The sequence below is a fragment of the Gekko japonicus genome, unplaced genomic scaffold, assembly GCF_001447785.1.
Source record: "Gekko japonicus isolate JY-2015 unplaced genomic scaffold, Gekko_japonicus_V1.1 scaffold1649, whole genome shotgun sequence".
Classification (NCBI taxonomy): Eukaryota; Metazoa; Chordata; class Lepidosauria; order Squamata; family Gekkonidae; genus Gekko; species Gekko japonicus.
The window spans coordinates 226,845-241,709 of NW_015160262.1; the positions used below are offsets into that span (position 1 = coordinate 226,845).

Below are 14,865 nucleotides of genomic sequence, written 5' to 3' on the forward strand. Positions count from 1 at the left end.
TTTACAGCCTTACCAATTGTTATTGTTGTTAAGAATGTATATTTTCATTCGAAAACACGGGGGGGGGATCGTTTTTGTAAAGAAGGGGTTGTTTTTTTACAGATCAAACTTTACTGTAATTTACAGAGTATGATAAAGTGAAGCATTTTGGCTGTGATAGTAGCCCAGCGATTATAAGCGTTCAATACAAAAGAGGGGGGGGGAAGAACATCTGATTTTTATTTCCATTTCCCCCCCAATCTGTGTTACGGAATCACTTTAGTATGAATGTGGAAGTGTTAAATTATTGCAATGAGCTGGCACCATTCTATTTGTGTAAGAATGTTGCTTTCCATTGGGATCAAGCCCATTGCTGTTATTTATTTAAAATAAAGTCTGTTCTGTTAACTTGCCAGTCTGTTTGCAGCAGTCTTTTTTAAAAATGACAGATGTCTGGGCATAAGTTTATCAATCAGTTATACTGCATACTGAATCTCTTAGATGAGGCAAATAACTCAAATTCAGCCTTTCACTGTTAAAGTAAAATGTTGCATGAGATCCAGAAAATCATTGTAAATTCTAGTATATGCCCTGAGAAGAACTTATTGTTGTATTTCTGCGAGACCAAAGTGTCAAACTTTTGAGATTCCAAAATTTAACTGTGTTAGTATTCAGTTAACTCCATAAATCATTTTAATCTCTGGACAAATAAAATATTCAGAGAGTGCTACATGGTGAAAATATAACACAGTGGAAATATGCTTAGTTCTAAGGATAAAGGATTACAGATTCCATTTTCCTAGTGTCCATATTATTTGTATCTATACTGTACTATAGTATAGATACAGCATAGTATCTATATTTTTCATCAGAAATCTGTTACAGCTACATCATACTTAACTTGGAAGTCCCATAGATTAATGGAATTAATGACACTCATGTAAAAGTGCTCAGAGCAAGGTATCATACCAGCAGCCTGATCAGCACTGGAACTACACATTCACTGCACCAAGATATATAATAGCAAAATCACTTTGTAAGTCTGCGGAGGAGACAGATAAAGAATCCAATGACAGTTGAGCCTCCTGTGCTCTTACTGGTTACAGCCAGGCCCTGGAATGTGAATGTACACATAAACAAAATAGGCACAAATATTTAATCTGCTTTTGGTCATGTTGGGATCTGGCGCGTCATAACCAGGAGGAGGGATTGAAGAATGACAAATATATTCTCATTTATGGAGTTAAAATTCCAAATAACAAAACCAGGAAAACTATACAACAGACGAGCGTTTCAAACAAAATCCAAGAGTTTTTAATTTTTAGGCAGAAAGCTAGGAGCTTTTTTTTAAAAAAGAAAGTAAAATAATAATTTGTATATAAATAAATATTTGCGAAGCTCCTCATCAACATATTTACCCTTCACAGATTTTCATTATATAAAAGTCATTCAGGAAGACCATTGGATTAGAGCTCTCTAAATGCTTTCTCTCAATACGATTATGTTAGTCTTTTAATGCAGGCTGAGGGCTGGGTGGAATAGTAGCACAGCACTACATGTGCGCAGTCAGTGCCAGTGGTAAGCACACAGTACAACCAGGATTACTGAAGAATGGCTTTGTAAATCTTGTGTGCATTGGTGCATGGGGCAAGCATCTAAACAATATTATAGCAAGAGATTAGACTCAAATTGGTGCTGCAGAACAGAAGAAGAAGAAGATTTATACCCCACCCTTCACTCGGAGTCTCAGAGCGGCTTACAAATTCCTTCCCCTCCCCACAACAGGCACCCTGTGAGGTAGGTGGGGCTGAGAGAGCTCTGACAGAAACTGCTCTTTTCAAGAACACCTCTGACAGAACTATGACTTGCCCAAGGTCATCCAGCAGCAGCGAGTGGAGGAGTGGGGAATCAAACCTGGTTCTCCCAGTTTAGAGTCCGTGCACTTAACCACTATACCAAACAGGACAACAAACTTCCAGTTTAAATTCTATCACATTTATTTTCACACTGCAGGGGGGAAAATCCAACTTATGGGTGCCACTCAAAACTTAGAATTAATGAGGGTTTAGGCTTTGTCTCTGCTGAAGTCATCAAGGGAATGAGAGCCAGTTTGGTGTAGTGGTTAAGAGCGGCGGTGTAGTGGTTAAGAGTGGGTTCGATTCCCCACTCCTCCACATGAAGCCAGCTGGGTGACCTTGGGCCAGTCACAGTTCTTTCAGAGCTCTCTCAGCCCCCAAAAACAAGTCTAGCTTGCCACGTGGTGGTGCACCACACTAGGAGCTAAAACTTGCAGCTGCCAGACAATCCTAGGATCTCCTGGCTATTCCACACACAATACCATACGATAATTATTAATTGATTATCAAGACAATGGCTGGGAATGTTTTTATGAAATTGCTGAGGTGGAAGAGCATCAGATCTTTGAAAGGAATGCATGCCCAATCAAACTAATAAAAACTGTGAGTCTGAATATCCAGAACAGCTGTAGGAGCTTCAGGGGTGAGGTTGATTATTTTCTAATGTTTATGACACAAAGGTTACACCCACTTAAGCTTCAAGTAACACAGAGGAACTTCCACTGCATTGCTATGGAAGACTATTGCCTTGGGAAGTAGGCCCCTCTCAAGTCAGTGGGAAAAGTAAACATGTTTTAGACAGAGATGGAAGTTAACATGACTGTCTTCAAAAATTATCCTTGGAGAACATCACACTGATTAATATTTAATTTAATATAAGGATTTAGAACTACAGTTTGGCAATCCAATTTTAAACGTGATGGATTAGATTACCAATCAAACTTGCTTTCACATATGTGTGTTTAGGAATATTACCTAAGAGAGTAAAAAGGATATCTGCTATAAACAAACATGCAGCTGCAGGACTACTATTTTCTACTGCAGTACAAATTAACACTTCTATGAAGAGTACTAATCGCTTTGAATTCTCATAGCTGCTGTTCACATAAAGGTTTAACACTGAAAGATGGTTATGGAAAGAAACAAGATAGTCCTGACACCAGGTAACTCACAACCCTAATAGTAGATTTCCCTGTTATCCTGAAAATTACACAATTGATCCACTATATCAATATCTGGGCTAAGAATCATGGAGATTATTTTAAAGTAACAGACGGTTTCAGTTTGAGGTTCTACATTTAAGACCGATAAGGGGGTTAAACAAGGTTGATAATGTAGCACATAAGTACTATTAATACTATTTGGGTATTTTATGTGTGTCTACATCATTATTTCCATTTCCCCATGTTTTCCTATGGTGTGGATCACCATGGCAACAAATGACTATAATACAAGAGATGGTTTTCTGGCGAAAATGTTATTCACTATTGGTGCTAGCATCCCAAAGGAAGACGAAATCAAGAGTGATAAGATCCAAACAAATCTCAGAAAATTTACTCACAGGAGCAGGTTTTTCCTTTCAATCCTCCCTTCCATTCATTCTTTTCTAAACCCTAGCCAGGTCTTCCCACTCATGCCACCTCTTTCACTACACATAGGAAGATACCAGAGATTCAAAAAAGTGTGAGAAGGGGCCAGAATTTCAATAGCACTTTACTCAAATACAAGCATATCTTATCTTGCGATGTTTATATCTATACATTTGAAGGAGACAAACAAAACTCACTCTTCTGCAAACATCTTTAAGATCGTAAACATGATTCATGCTAAACAAAGTATGTAATACTCAATGTATTTACTCCAGAGTAGTATGCATTTTGCACACTAACATCAGCGCAAAACCCACTGAATTCAAAATATTCCTATGTCAATGTGCACAAAGTGCTAGAACACTGTGGTCCTAAACACTTACTTGGGAATAAACCCTAATGAAAGGAATTAGTCTTCCTTCTGGGTCAAAATGGCTCTGTTCAAGCTGCAATATTTAAACAGCCAATTGAGCTATCATGAAGCAAACAATACAAGGTTTGTGCTGTGCCAAATGCTTCAGAGATGTCAACAAGATCTGCAATTTTCTCTGCTGTCAAGACTCCATATGCTCAAGACTCAATTTTATAAGATAATTTTGTTGTTCAGCTTCTGCTTGACAACAGAAATGGACTTGGAAGAGTGCAACTCCACTTTAGAATTGCACTATTTTACTGAAAAATTTAAAACAAGCTGTCATCATCTAAGCCTGTCCAAAAAAGGTTGTTTTGACACAAGGGTATGCTTAAACCAAATAAATCTGCATCTCTCTTTGACTGGCAAAATCTACATCCACTGCATTTTAACTGAGGTAAGAGCATATTTATGTATGGTTATTTCAGAGTGTTAAAGGACAGCCTGTTATCGGATAATCTATTCATTTTACAGCTCAACTGCAAAATAAGTTTTTAGTACAAGTAGCACAAAAGTACAAAGTCTAGATTTTTTAAAATCCATATAATTCTCACAAGGAGAAACCTAAAAAGAGGCCAAATAGGATGGTGGACATTCAAGATCCGAGATTGTATGTGTGCATGTATGCGTGTGTGTAGAATGTACATATTTTAGTTTTAAAATATGCATTTATATAGAAGAATAAACTAACATAAGGGACTCCACCAAAAAGCTAATAAACAGAAGGTAAAGATGTATTTCAAAGTTCAGCAAAAAAATTTCAATGGGCTTCAAAATACTTCAAGGGAATTTTGTAACAATGAGTATAACTTTTTATTCTTTTGAAACAAAGAAGCAGTGTCTTCTTTCTAAGAACATAAGAACCCTGCTGGATCAGACCAGTGGTCCATCTAGTCCAATATTCTGCTTCACACAGTGGCCAACCAGTTGCCATTCAGGGCCAACAAACAGGACATAGAGGCCAAGACGTTGCCTCCTAGCCACTGGAATTCAGAGGCTTACGAGGAAGTCCCCTTTGATCACACCACGGCTAGCAGCCACTGACGGACCCATCTTCCACAAATCCATCTAAACACCTTTAAAAGCCAACTGTGCTTGTGGCCATTGCTACGTCCTCTGACAGTGAATTCCATAATTTAATTACTTGTTGAGTAAAGAAGCAATTGCCTTTCATTTATCCTCAGTCTACTGCCCATCAATTTCATTGAGTGACCCCATGACTCTAGTAGTACAGGAGGGAGAAAAGGTTGTCTCCATCAGTTTTCTTCAGCCCATGCATAATTTTATAAACCTCTATCACATTCTCTCTTAGTCTCTTTTTCTAAACTGAGAAGTCTCAGACTCTTTAGCCTTTCCTCATGGGAAAGATGCTCCTGTTAACCCCTATATTCATGCAAGTAGACAACTTTAATTGAAATAATTTATTTTGACCTCAGTTGAAGAAATAGAAGCTACTTATTGGTAGTTGCTAAAAATTCACTGGCCATTTTTGGCAGAGAAGAGAAATACTTACTACAAATAAGCTCCTTGCTCCAGTCTGGGGAATATAACAGCTGGGAAGCTCATAAAGTCAAAAGGTGAAACCCTCACTTTGAAGGGAGATTCTGTCCTGCAAATTAAGAAAAAACTTACCTTAAAAGTTAAAATGCCTGCAAGACATCAGAATTTGCTGATCAACATTTCAAAACTGTAATATATCCCCAAAGAATTCTCTGCATTAAGGTGTTAATATTTACAATCAGTGCAATCCAATGCAATGCATTCAGAAGCAAGTTCTATTGAGTTTCACATGATTTCCCCCTAGTTAAGTATACTGAGAACTGCAGCCAAAATGCAGTGGAAAATATTAGGGTAAATGTTATGATCAACAGCATTCATTCATTCATTTATATACCGCCCTCCCCAAAGTGGGCTCAGGGAGGTTTAGGTAAAGTAAAGGTAAAGGTTCCCTTGCTCAAAAGCCAGTCGAATCCGACTCTAGGGTTGCGGTGGTCATCTCCATTTCAAAGCCGATAAGCCAGCGCTGCCCGAAGACATTTCCGTGGTCATGTGGCCAGCATGACTAAACACCAAGGCCCACGGAACGCTGTTACCTGCCCACTGTAGTGGTACCTATTTATCTACTTGCAATTTCTTGCTTTCAAACTGCTAGGTTGGCATGAGCTGGAACTAGAGACGGGAGCTCACTCCGTCATGCGGCACACTCAGGTGCTGAACTACTGACCTTCCACAGCCTGCAGTTCAATGTCTTAACCACTTGAGCCACCGCAGCTCAATTTACATCACAATTTAATAAGTACACTTAAAACACTTTAAAACAACATTATAAAAACAGAACAGAATCATAAAATACCATGTAAATGGTTGGATCAGATGTCAATCAGGTTACCTAAAGTGCAACAGTGGACACCCCAGGACACCAATGGGGGAGAATTAGCCATGAAAGGGGAGGGGCGCCCGCCACCTCAACCAAAGGCTCGGTGGAAGAGTGCCATCTTGCAGGCTCTGAGGAATTGTAGTAGATCCTGCAGGGCCCTGATCTCATATGGGAACTCATTCAACCAGGTAGGGGCCAGGGCCGAGAAAGCCCCAGTCCTGGTTGACATAGTCCAATGTCCCTGGGGCTGGGGACTGTTAAGAGGTGTTGATTTGAAGACCTCAGTGCCCTATGGGGTTCATATAGGGAGAGGCAGTCTCAAAGGTTTGCTGGCCCCTGGCTGTACAGGGCTTTGAAGATGAGCACCAGCACCTTGAAATAGATCCGGAATTCAATAGGTAGCCAGTGCAGTTCGCACAGCACTGGGTGGATGTGTGCCCGCACAGACGTCACCATCAACACCCGTGCTGCCGCGTTCTGCACTAGCTGTAACTTCTGGAGCACAGTCAAGGGCAGCCCCACATGGAGAGAGTTACAGTAGTCCGGTCTAGAAGTAAACATTGCATGGGTCACTGTAGCTAGGTCCCGGGGGGTGCAATATGGGGCCAACTGCCTGATCTGTCCCAGATGGAAAAAGGCAGACCTGGCAGATGGAAAAAGGCAGACCTGGGCCTCCATTGAAAAGGAGGTGTCCAGAAACACCCCCAGACTCTTCAGCCTTGACGTTGGCACTAATGGAGCCCCATAGAAGGTTGGGAGCCTTTCCTAACTCAGTCCCCCACGACTAAGGTACAGGACCTCCATCGTAGATGGATTTAACTTCAATCGGCTTTTCGTAACCATCTAGTCACAGCTTGTAACGCCTCATCCAGATCTCTGGGCAGCCGTCCATCAGTAGATAGAGCTGGGTGTCATCCGTATACTGGTGACAACCCAGCCCATACCGCCGGATAATCTGGGCAAAGGGGCGCATATAGATATTAAACAACATGGGGGAGAGAATTGCTCCCTGCAGCACTCCTTCTGTTTCTTGCCATAATAAATAGCAATATAATGTATCTAAGAGAAAAAAAGAGTCAACAGATGTCCAGTTTTGTGTCCAATTATAGTTATGACAATGTTTTGTCCCAGTTATTTTTTAATATAATGAACCTGTGCCAAGCTAACATCAAATGAACTTGCAGCTCAGCTATATCTGTTAGGTCCTAAGTATAGTTTGCAAAAGCTTCCAAATGAATTAACATGTGCTGAAAATGGTTCCAAAAACCTGTATTAATTTAAACTTGATACAAGCTGCCTGGTTCCAATTCAACATTCTAATAAAGAGAATTGTCCCCTTTGAGCCTCACTATTGACAAAAGGCTCTATTTGGACATCACAAACAAACCGGAGTTTGTTCATGATGAGTACAAGGACGGTTTATTCTTTTATGTGTGAGTCCTCCTTCCTTGCACTGTGCGCAGAGCCAAGATTGGAGACTTCCTCCTCTAGAACGCTTTCAGGCCAGTTTGCCATGTCATCCAAATGTGGTCACCTAAACAAACTGGGGTTCACAATTTTTTCCCAGTTGCCAAGATTCTAAAGAAGGATTAAATCATGGTTTAGAGTTAGTCTGAACTATACAATGATCATGGAGAGATTTCAATTTTCACAGTATACATGATTGTTTGGAAAGGTTAACACATGAATTTGGTGTGCTGACTTTTGTTACATGATCATAAATCTACGTTAATAATTTTGTGATTATTTTACAATAATTGTTTTTGCGATTATTTTACAATAATTGTGATTGTTTTAGCCAGCAGCATTCTGAATGTTTGCTGACACTCATGGAAAATGGAGGTTTTTGCATCTGGTTCTGATTTCAAACTGAGAGAATGGAGACTAACTGTGTCTATGGCTCTCCTCCTAAAATACTGCCTTATACAGCTGCCTTTCAACATTTATTTATTTATCTATGTTAGTATTTTATGTAGTTTATATGAATTTTATTGTATTTATGCTTTTATTGCATTTTAATATCTGTAAGCCGCCATGAGCCAGCTTGTCCAGCAAGGCGGGATGCAAGTTGAAAAAATAAATAAATAAATAAAAACCTAGTAATGACAATATTTACAACGATAGTAATGAGACAAGTGACTAACTGTCAGGTTCTATAGTCAGATCACACCAGACAGCGCTTCATAAGAAGTATTCTGTTTATTGGTAGTTCATAACTATGACACTTGAATGTTTTTTGTCAGGAATGGCCCAAAGCAGCAAGGCACCCAAAGTTATAATAGTTTCAAGGCACCACCCATTACAAGCATAAGCCAATAAGCATTGTGCATGGTCCCTTGCGCAATAGAGAAAAGTGAGCAGGAGAAAAGTGAGCAGTTCGTTCTCAGCAGGTCAGGAGCAGCTGGAAGCCCAAGATCAAAAAAGCATACACAGATAACAACCCAGACAGTAGACATCTTTAGTGTACCAGGAAGGAGGATCACTCCCCACATATTCCAAAGACATGGCAGTGTTAACTGACATCCTGCCCCCCTAAAACCCTTCCCCCCGGTTTCTGCAGGAAACGAAGATGAAACTCGCGCAAAAGCAAAGGGGCTTTAATGTGGTCCACCTCCACCCATTCAGTCTAAAAACATGCTGGAGAAATGCTTTGGCCAGGACACGGGCCATAGGCCAAATGGGACAAAATGGGCTTGCTTGGTAAAAAGATCCACAATTACCCATATAATTGTTTTCCCCCTACTGGGGGGCAAGTCAGTGATTGGGAGAGAAGAATTGGACCTTGCCCTCATCCAACTTGATGTACGTGTCACGGTAGAGCTAGGGAGTCAGGCTGGGTCACAAGACAAGTCTGTCCCAGGGTGGGCAGAGGCAACAACAATCCTGGCGGTTTACCCAGGCGGGGCTTGCACATGATGCATGTTTGGCATGACTGAACAAACAGGGAAAGATCCTTCCTCATCCTGGGCCACCAGAACTGGCGCTGTACTAAATGCAATTATTTTACAAAGCCTAGGTGCTCTGCCAGTTTGCTGCCATGCACTACAGACATAACCTCCCCCCACAAGGCAGCCGGAACAAACAATTTGTGTCCACGATACCAACAGCCGTTTGCCCTCTCTTCAACCTCCCCCTCCCTTTCCAGCTTTTTCCGATCAGTGTCCGAGAGGGTGGAGGTGAACTTCATTTCCCAACCCCCCTCTACCACAGGGGGCGAGGCTTTTGCCTGGCTGTGAGTTAAGACTGCCCACCCCAACTGGGAGGGAGTGAATATCGAGTCCAGCACGCCCTCACACTGACTGTCGTGTTGAGGTAGGCGGGAGAATGCATCCGCCAGCGAGTTGGCTTTGCCCGGGAAATGGTGGCGGGTGAAATTGAACTTGGAAAAGAAATCCGCCCATCGCAACTGCTTAGCGTTAAGGTTGCGGGACGTCCGCAATACCTCCAAGTTCTTATGATTGGTCCAGATTTCAAAAGGCACCCGTGCCCCCTCCAACCAGTGGCGCCAGGCCGAGAGGGCCCACTTAATCGACCCCGCTTCCTTGTCCCATATCGACCAAGAGCGCTTAGTGTCATTGAACTTACGGGAGACATAGGCGAGGGGATGCAATCTCCCATCCCCCCTCTTCTTGCAAGATGGCACCGCCTATAGCGACATCTAATGCATCAACTTGCACAATAAATTTTTTATTTTCGTTGGGGTGTGCTAAAACAAGTTCAGACGTGAACAGAGCCTTCAAACGATCAAACGCCTCCTAACATCCGATCGGCCACATCAGCTTGGCACCTGGCCGAGTACTCTTGGGTCCCATTCCTTTCGTTTTTAACAAATCCGTGAGCGGTAAGCTCACCTGAGCAAAATTGACGAAAAATCTATAACAATTGGTGAATCCAAGGAACGCTTGGAGCTGCCTCCGGGTGTGAGGTGGCTCCCACCCCAGTATGGGTCATCTCCAACCCCTTAGGGGAGATGTGATAGCCGAGGAAATCGATCTCCCTTTTCCCACCGGCTCATCTTCTTCATCGCTACTCGTGAGTAGCTCCTCCGCAGGAACTTCAGCTTGCAGCGCCTGTTGGAACTTCGGCTGGGCCACACTCTTCCATGCTGGGGCGTCCACCCACTTCTTTTCTGGCTCCTTCCTGAGTACAGTTGGGGTTCCCCCTCCTGGGTAGGCGGCGGCAAAGTGACCTGCTTATCCACATCTCAGGCACAAACCTTGCTTCATGCGCTGGTCCCGCAAGCCCTCTTTGGGTTTAGGGATCTTGGGTTTGACCGTTGGCGGTCCGACCTTTCCCAGGGTGGCTGCGTTGTCTATGCGGATGGTCCTCAGGCGGTTCTCTGCGTCAGCCGCTTCCCGCATCCTGGCGTGAAGGGACACCGGTTGAACACTACGCAGGACCGTCTCACAAATCTCAGGGTGCAGACCTAGCAGGTACTGCTCTGCCATCACACCATCCGACCAGCCCTGGATCTTCGTGGCTTGCTTTCTGAATGCCTCAGTGTATTCACGCACCGTCTTCTTACCTTGCTAAAGGTGCGCAAGTAGGCACGCGTGTGTTCACTAGCATTCGGGTCCTCCATACTGCACCCGGAGAGCCCACATGAATTCATCCACTCGCTTGAGTTCGGGGCCCTCCGAATTATGAAGGCTCATGTACCAGTCCACTGCCTCATCACGTAGATGCGAGGCAATGTAGTCCACACGCCTCTCTTCGGTGGGAAACAGATGGCCCCAGTTAGTGATAAAGTTCTCCACTTGCACCACGAAGAACGCCAGCTTCCCAGGCGTCCCATCGAACGTGGCATCCAATAGCTCAGTCGGCTTATGTACCTCCGGCCCATCTCGGGGTCAAGGCTCCGGCATTTGGTCTCGGGGGAAGGGGGGCTGGCAGAGCTGGTTGCCCCAGAATCCCTGGTACTGCCGGCGCTCCTGGGGCAGGTTGCGCCGGTTGCTGGAGACGGATTTCATGCTGCACCACCTCGGCTACGATCTGTGGGATGCTCAGAAGCTATTATTCCACTTGTTTCATCATGTCTCCATAGGACCGTTCCAGTAACTCCTTCACTCAGCCTGCAATGCACTAGCTCTCCCCCCTCTCGGGGCCATGGCCTTCAAGGCTGGTCATAGCGGCTCCCTCGGTGCGGCCCCGGAGTAAGCATCCACGTCTCCTGGGTGTCTGCCTTGAATTTCCCCCATCGCGGGCCACGAAGGGTTGATGTCACACGTGGCCTTGTTCCCCCCACTGGTCCCAGGAAGAACCTCCCTGGTGCATCTCCTGCATCCTCGGGAATGGTGCTCGACACCGTGGTGGGGGGGGGGATGTAGTCACAAGCACGGTCTCCTCAGTTGTCACCAGGACTATTTCTTCCTCGCCTTCGCTCATTTCAGTCAGGAGAGATATGGACTGAGGGGAAGATGATTTCTGACACTCTGTCAGGGTTCAATAGTCAGATCGCACCACACAGCTCTTCATAAGAATTCTGTTTATTGGTAGTTCATAACTATGACACGTGTACTTCTTGTGTCAGGAATGGCCCGAAGCATCAAGGCACCCTGAATTATACTAGTTTCAAAACACCCACCCCCCTACAAACAAAGGCCAATAAGCAAAGTCCGCGCACAGGGGAAAGAGAGCAGGCAAAGGAGAAACCGTTTGTTCCCAGCGAGTCGGTAGCAGCTGGCACATCCAAGGTCAGTCAGGAATGGCCCAAAGCAGCAGGGCACCCAAAGTTTATAGTAGTCTCAAAGCACCCCCCATTACAAGCATAAGCCAATAAGCATTGTGCATGGTCCTGCGCGTGAGAGAGAAAATGAGCAGGAGAAAAGTGAGCCGTTTGTTCTCAGCAGGTCAGGAGCAGCTGTCAAAAAAGCATACACAGATAACAACTCAGACAGTAGACATCTTTAGTGTTCCAGGAAAGAGGATCACTCCCCACACATTCCAAAGACACGGCAGTGTTAACTGACACTAACTTTAATCACAATACACAACCTTAAAATAGTGTCCAGTCAATAATAGAAGGAAGCTCTGGCTCATACAACAAGGTAATAAAGCTATATTGGGATAGGCAGCACTGTGGTTATTTCAGGCCCACTTGATCCTTGGTTTCAGTTGCTATTTTTATTGAGAATTTGCTTTGAATAGCAGTGGCAGGTATCTTTTAAAAAGGGAGAGATTTGGAGTTTGCGATTTTATTTATGGGTTTTTTATGATTAATATTTTATTGAGTGTACATGTATCCATATATTTTATACATATCTTAACACTTCATTTTCCATATATTCTCCTCTTTCTAGAAATCATATTAAACATTGAAAGCATATAAATAATCTCCATCCTTGTTATTTTATTCCCTTTCTTTACCTGCTTAGCCAGACCACTGTACAACTTCCTCTAATTCATAATCTAAACATTATTAGATTCTTCCTTAATTTATCTCAGATTTCTTTTCTTCTTTAGCTGGATTCCCTCCATACACACGTATTTTATACTTATAATATATCTTATTCCATACCTAAAAAGGAAAGTTGAACAGGGTTGCCTCCGAAACTGGGTGCTGCAGAGAAACCTCTGCAAAAGAAGGAAACCCTCCTCCCTCTGATCGGAGGTGTTGTTTTAACTATTATTGTCAGCTGCCTTTGAGCCATGAGGAAAAATGGGATAAAAATGTTTTAATAAGTAAATAAAACAAGTCACCTCAGATCTATGAGGCTGTGTAAATTGTAGAATGAATTCCCTGGTACTTCTCTAATTTTCACCCCTTCCTGTGAAATACAGGGGGAGCTCCGGCACCTCATATTTTGACTCCTTTGCTGTCAAATCAATGTGGGCATGTAGTTGTGAACTGGAGCCCCAGCACCTCTCTCTTTGTTACCCTCTTCCTGACTGTCAAATCCAGAAGGGTGCACAATTTTCAAAAAATGAGCCCCAGCACCTCTCATTTTAACACCTTTGCTGTCGAATCCATTTTGCCCTGTAGTTGCGATCCGGAGCCCCAGCACCCCTCTCCTTTTCACCCTCTTCCTGTCAAATCCAGGAGGGGATGTCGTTGCCAGATCTAATCCCCAGCACCCCTCGCATTTTTACTCCTTTGCTGTCAAATACATGTGGACCAGTATTTGTGAACCTGAGACCTGGCACACTGCTCTTTCTTACCCTCTTCCAGACAAATCCATCGGTGTGTAGTCGTGATGTGAACCTGGGGCCCAGCACGTATCTCATCTTAATCCCCTTCCTGTCCAATCTGGGAGTGCATGTGGTACTTGCAGAACCTGATCCCCAGCACCTCTCTCGTTTTCACTCCTTTGCTATCAAGCCCAGGAAGACGTTGTGAACCTGAGCCCCAGCACCTTTCTCCTTGTCACCCTCTTCCTGTCAGATCCAGGAGGGTGCATAATTTGCAACGCCTGAGCCCCAGCACCTCTCATTCTGACACCTCTGCTGCCCAATCCGGACGTGCAGTTGCAAACCTGAGCCCCGGCACACATCTCTCTCTCTCTCTCTCTTTTTAAAAAAACTTTTTATTTTAAATTTGTAACATGAATAAACGTAACATAACCTTAACAAGATAAGATGAAGCATAAAGGTAAAGGTTCCCTTGCTCGATAGCCAGACGAATCCGACTCTAGGGTTGCGGTGTTCATCTCTGTTTCAAAGCCGAAGAGCCAGCGCTGTCTGAAGACATTTCCGTGGTCATGTGGCCAGCATGACTAAACACCAAGGCGCACGGAACGCTGTTACCTTCCCACTGAAGTGGTACCTATTTATCTACTTGCAATTTCTTGCTTTCGAACTGCTAGGTTGGCAGGAGCTGGAACTAGAGACAGGAGCTCACTCCGTCATGCGGCACGCGGGTCTCGAACTGCTGAACTACTGACCTTCCACAGCCTGCAGTTCAGCGTCTTAACCACTTGAGCTTCCCTAAACAGGAGCAGTGACAGACTAAAATACAAGTCAATTAACATTAGTACAAAAACAAAACATTAATTTTTTCCCCCCGGGGAATCGCCTGGTTTGCCTTAGTATTTCTCCCGATGTACTCCAGGAAAGGGAATAATTTTTCTGACACCCGTCTTCTTTCTTCCACCCTCTTCCCGCCAAATCCAACGGGCCATATAATCGCCCCGCTCTCTTTCACACCTTTTCTCTCAAAGCCAGGAGGCCGGGTAAAGTTAGTTGTGCACCAGAGCTCCGGCACCTCACGTTAACCCCTCTGGCTGTCAAACCCTGGGGAGGCGTGTGGACGCCGAATCCTTTATTCCTCCTCCTGCTTTCCCCTCATAGGCCGCCGCCGCCGCCGCCTCCTCCCCGCCCGTTTGCCTCAGAATCCGTTCCAAGGCCGCTGGGTGGTTGGCGGCGGCGGCCATGCGCCCGACCTCGGACTCACCTTCCCACCGGCAGGAAATCGACGGCGACTTCGCCGGGATGAACTCGCGGCTGCGGCACTGGCGTGAGGCCGCCACGGTGCTCCTGACGGCCGGCGGTGTCGGCCCGGGCCCGGCGGCGCCCGGCGTCGGGACTGGGGCCCGGCGTCGGCCCGGGTCCTCCTCCTCCTCCTCCCCCTCCTTCGACTACCACGTGCTGCTGCTGCGGCGGAGCCCCCGCAGCGCGTTCATGCCCAGCGCCCACGTCTTCCCGGGCGGCGTGGTG

The 14,865-nt window shown here is 44.6% G+C and overlaps 1 protein-coding gene across 1 annotated transcript in view; it reads left to right on the forward strand.

Moving 5' to 3' along the window:
* The first annotated feature begins 14,547 nt into the window (after positions 1-14,547).
* Positions 14,548-14,865, forward strand: part of NUDT19 (nudix hydrolase 19) — an 11,850-nt gene continuing 11,532 nt past the window's right edge. The window contains exon 1 of the mRNA XM_015414821.1: positions 14,548-14,862. Within this exon, the coding sequence (XP_015270307.1) occupies positions 14,581-14,862 (282 nt within the window). The 5' untranslated portion in view covers positions 14,548-14,580. The remainder of the gene's footprint in view (positions 14,863-14,865) is intronic.